General features: G+C 38.8%; 1 protein-coding gene across 1 annotated transcript in view; it reads left to right on the top strand.

Moving 5' to 3' along the window:
* Nucleotides 1-1,086, top strand: part of LOC105809513 (zinc finger protein 83-like) — a 40,999-nt gene extending 39,913 nt beyond the window's left edge. Inside the window, exon 5 of the mRNA XM_012643334.1 lies at nucleotides 19-1,086. Within this exon, the coding sequence (XP_012498788.1) occupies nucleotides 19-1,086 (1,068 nt within the window). The remainder of the gene's footprint in view (nucleotides 1-18) is intronic.
* Nucleotides 1,087-1,584: the final 498 nt, after the last annotated feature.

The following is a 1,584-nucleotide window of genomic DNA, read 5'->3' as shown; positions in this document are numbered from 1 at the left end:
CCTTACAAATGTCATGAGTGTGGCAAAGTCTTTACTTGCAATTCATACCTTACACGGCATCAGGGCATTCATACTGGAGAGAAACCTTACAAATGCAACGAGTGTGGCAAGGTTTTCCGTCAAAAATCAAACCTTAAAAATCATCACACGATCCACTTGGGAGAGAAACCTTACAAATGTTATGAATGTGGTAAGAAATTTAGTTTGCGCTCAAGGCTTCATATACATCAGGTTATCCATAATGCAGATAAACCTTACAAATGTGAGTATTGTGGCAAGGTTTTCAGGCACAAATTATCCCTAACAGTTCATCGTAGAATTCATACTGGAGAGAAACCTTACAAGTGTAATGAATGCGGCAAGGCCTTCAGACACAAGATATCTCTTACAGTGCATCAGAAAACACATACTGGAGAGAGAACTTACGTACATAACGAGTGTGCCAAGGTCGTCTGTCAAAACTCAAACCTTGAAGATCATCACAGAAACCATACAGGACGGAAACCTTACAAATGTAATGAATGTGGTAAGGTCTTCAATTACAATTCAACGCTTGCACGACATCAGTGTATTCATACTGGAGAGAGGCCTTACAAATGCAATGAGTGTGGCAAATTGTTTTGTCAGAAATCAAACCTTAAAAATCATCATGTTGTCCATTCGGGAGAGAAACCATACAAATGTAATGAGTGTGGCAGGGTCTTCCGTCACAAATCAAACCTTAAAAATCATCACACGATCCATACAGGAGAGAAACCTTACAAATGTGATAAATGTGACAAGGCCTTCAGACAAAAGATATCCCTTACACGTCATCAGCGAACTCATACTGGAGAGAAACCTCACAAATGTAATGAATGTGGCAAGGTCTTCTGTGAAAAATCAAACCTTAAATCTCATCACAGAATCCACACTGGAGAGAAACCTTACAAATGTAACGAGTGTGGCAAGGCGTTCCGTGAAAAATCAAACCTTAAAACTCATCACAGAATCCATACTGGAGAGAAACCTTACAAATGCAATGTATGTCATAAGGTTTTTAGTCACATTTCACGCCTTGCTCAGCATCAGGGAAGTCATTTGTGAGAGACTCTGCAGACTCCTTGAGGGTGCAGACTCTTCACCATGAGTTCTATCATTAATCAACCTCAGAGAGTCCATACAAGAGAAATCAAATCAGTGCAAGGTATGTGGCAGGGGCGTCACCACTCACTACACGTCAAAAGGTCCATCTTCAATGAAACCACGCAAATGAAATGTTTATGGTGAGGCTAATACCCAAGGAACATTACCATGGAACATCAGAGGATTTACACAAGAAATAAGTCAGTTTCTAGTTCTCTAATATTAATCTCTGATATTATGTGGTGATGAATAATTATAAATCAAAATACATTGACCCTCATGACATGATATATATCAAAGTTGCAAGGACATATGGACATGGTGAGTTATATTTAGGTTATACAATAGTTAATTTGAGGTTCTTTCAAAAAGCTACTTTATTCTTTATGACTTTCAACCTGAGCTTTGAAATCTCTTCATATGCCTTCCTTACCAACATTTCACTGTAGTGTCTGGGGG

This window comes from Propithecus coquereli, unplaced genomic scaffold (genome assembly GCF_000956105.1).
Source record: "Propithecus coquereli isolate 6110/MARCELLA unplaced genomic scaffold, Pcoq_1.0 Scaffold196, whole genome shotgun sequence".
NCBI classification, from domain to species: Eukaryota; Metazoa; Chordata; class Mammalia; order Primates; family Indriidae; genus Propithecus; species Propithecus coquereli.
This window is presented reverse-complemented; position numbering and strand designations above follow the sequence as displayed.